General features: G+C 37.6%; 1 protein-coding gene across 1 annotated transcript in view; it reads right to left on the bottom strand.

Annotated features, from left to right (window-relative positions):
- The window catches only part of LOC307269002 (type II inositol 3,4-bisphosphate 4-phosphatase-like), a gene marked incomplete at its 5' end in the record, with an annotated part of 25,734 nt that overhangs the window by 4,142 nt on the left and 19,092 nt on the right, over positions 1-2,500 (bottom strand). The window contains one exon of the mRNA XM_080051823.1: positions 769-909. Coding sequence (XP_079907949.1) covers positions 769-909 — 141 coding nt within the window. The remainder of the gene's footprint in view (positions 1-768; positions 910-2,500) is intronic.

Raw genomic sequence — 2,500 nt, 5'->3', positions numbered from 1 at the left:
TAAAGGTAATTTATGATTATTAGAGGAAACATGAGGCTGTTTAAAAGATATTTAAAAGTTACTCGTTGCCGCTTTAACCCGGCAGTGTGTAGAATTTTGGGTTTTATTTCCTAGCAGATTTTGTAGAAAGTAATTATAATATCCATAAGTACATTTAATTTAGTGCATAATAGCTGAAAAAATTTTTTTTAATTATTATTTTTTTCCTTAGAAAGGGTCTCATATATGTCCATATTTCTGCAAATCTTGGACCAAGTCCTAGTGCCGCCATCTTGAAAGTGTCATAGTTGGAATGTCATCAGGTGCATTGTTTAACATTTAGAATTGTTCTTGTCCTTGAAGGCCACTGTAGCTTCTGTTATTATTCGAAAGGGTTGGGGTTATCCAGGGAGCGTTGCATTATGTTTAAAAAACTGAAAGATTTTTGAAACTTTAAATTCTGTTACAATGTTTATTTGAAAAACTTTTATGACCTTAATTTTTTTTTCAAGGGACGGAGAAGCCAGTGTGTGTGTGTGTGTGTGTGTGTGTGTGTGTGTGTGTGTGTGTGTGTGTGTGTGTGTGTGTGTGTGAGTGTGTGTGTGTGTGTGTGAGAGTGTGTGTGTGTGTGTGTGTGTGTGTGTGTGTGTGTGTGTTCACCTCTCAGCCAGTGTGTGTGTGTGTGTGTGTGTGTGTGTTACCTCTCAGCCAGTGTGTGTGTGTGTGTGTGGTCACCTCTCAGCCAGTGTGTGTGTGTGTGTGTGTGTGTGTGTGTGTGTGTGTGGTCACCTCTCAGCCAGACTCTGTTGTTGGTTGATTCCGATGTTGAACAGAACGGGATGAACTCGTATCAAACCGCCATCTCTCATCTCCCCCGGCAACAAGCTGAAGGTCTCCGGGGGCAACGGCACCTCAACGACATAACTGCCCCTAACACACACACACACACACACACACACACACACACACACACACACACGATGAATGACCAAGTCGTTACTGGTACATAAACACAGCCCATGATCTAATTACTTTTCCCACAGGACTTTCGGAGACGGTTTTGGGGACCCTGGACCTTGTAGGGGGGTCTGGGGGAATGCTCTCCCGCAAGAAAAATTTGAACCTTTTAAAACCCTTTGGTGCTCTTGGGGACGTTTTTGTCCTTTCGCACTTTTTTTACGCTCTTTTTTGTGTATAACTTTGGCTGTGCTTATGTTAGCTGAAATATTTTTGGCCAGGGATTTTTTTTTTTCAAATATTTTGTTTATTTCTACTCAGCAACTTTGTACCATCTATTATAAAGGCTGTACACTTTTTTGTTCCTCTCAGCTCCCTAAGGACGTTTTTGTCCCCTATTGACTCCCATTCAAAATGGCCTTTTTTCACCAATTTGATCCTGCTGTCATTACAGCATAAAATATTTTTTTCAATGATTTTATGCTTTCATCCTAGACACAAAGCATCAAAATTGATCATTTTCAACACCATCAAAATTTTGAGCCATTTCCCTATATTTGGCATAGGGTTGAATTACAAGCAATTTTCCAGGTTGTCGGTCCTGCCCCCCACAGTGCAATAGAAAAAAAAATTCAACCTAAATGGTGTGAGTGTGATGGTAGGGATGCTAGTGTGTGGTGCATATGTGTGTATTGAGAAAATATAGTGTGTGTGTTTGTGTACACACAGCCAAACTTTACAAACTCAAACGTGTATGGAAAAAATGGCCCAATTTAAACTTTATTTTTTCAAACCATAGCCATGATGACAAACACATGTAAATGTGATGATATTAGGCAATAATCCAACACTTAAGACACCAAAATTGCTTTTTTAGCCCTATCTAGCTCAATCATTTATTTTCTCCAGTTTTTTTTGAGGATCAAATATGCTCCCTAAAACCATTTTTGTACTTTTTTGTAATTTTTTAGAGTTGCAGGCCTAAACATAAGAAATATGAGAAATTAATGGAAAGTGTGGATCCATATGGATACCTTAGGGTTGTGTCTGTGTGTGTGTTGTGAAATTACTGTGTGTGTATGTGTGTGTGTCTTTGTGCGTATGCATATGTGTGCAGCTGTAATGTGCAATTTGTGGGTTTTCAGGTGGCTGCAGGTTTACTTTGTTACTTTGTTGACATCATCAAAGAAACTGGAATTAAAAGGTCAAAAGCAACTAACAATGAATTAATATTTGATATGTATGTAAAGAGGTCAAGTGGGATAAAAGGTTTTTAAAAAAAAAGTAGAAAAAAATATTACTGTATAATGTGTTTAGGGCAGTTTATAGGGAGGTCATGAGAGGGAGTATTTATTTGCATCTGTGACTGCACAAATACTAAACATGTATCAAAAGCAGTTTTATTGCAAATCATTAACATATCCTAGAGTCTAATTATCCCACTCAAAAAAATCCACTTTGCATCTATTATATGAGAAATTTTTCAATTATTGTGTTTTTTTTAGATAAAAATGGCTCACGTCATCACATAAGCTTGCATGTAAAGGGTTAAAAGCAATTACAA

The sequence above is a fragment of the Ammodytes marinus genome (assembly GCF_949987685.1).
Source record: "Ammodytes marinus genome assembly, chromosome: 23".
Classification (NCBI taxonomy): domain Eukaryota; kingdom Metazoa; phylum Chordata; class Actinopteri; order Uranoscopiformes; family Ammodytidae; genus Ammodytes; species Ammodytes marinus.
This window is presented reverse-complemented; position numbering and strand designations above follow the sequence as displayed.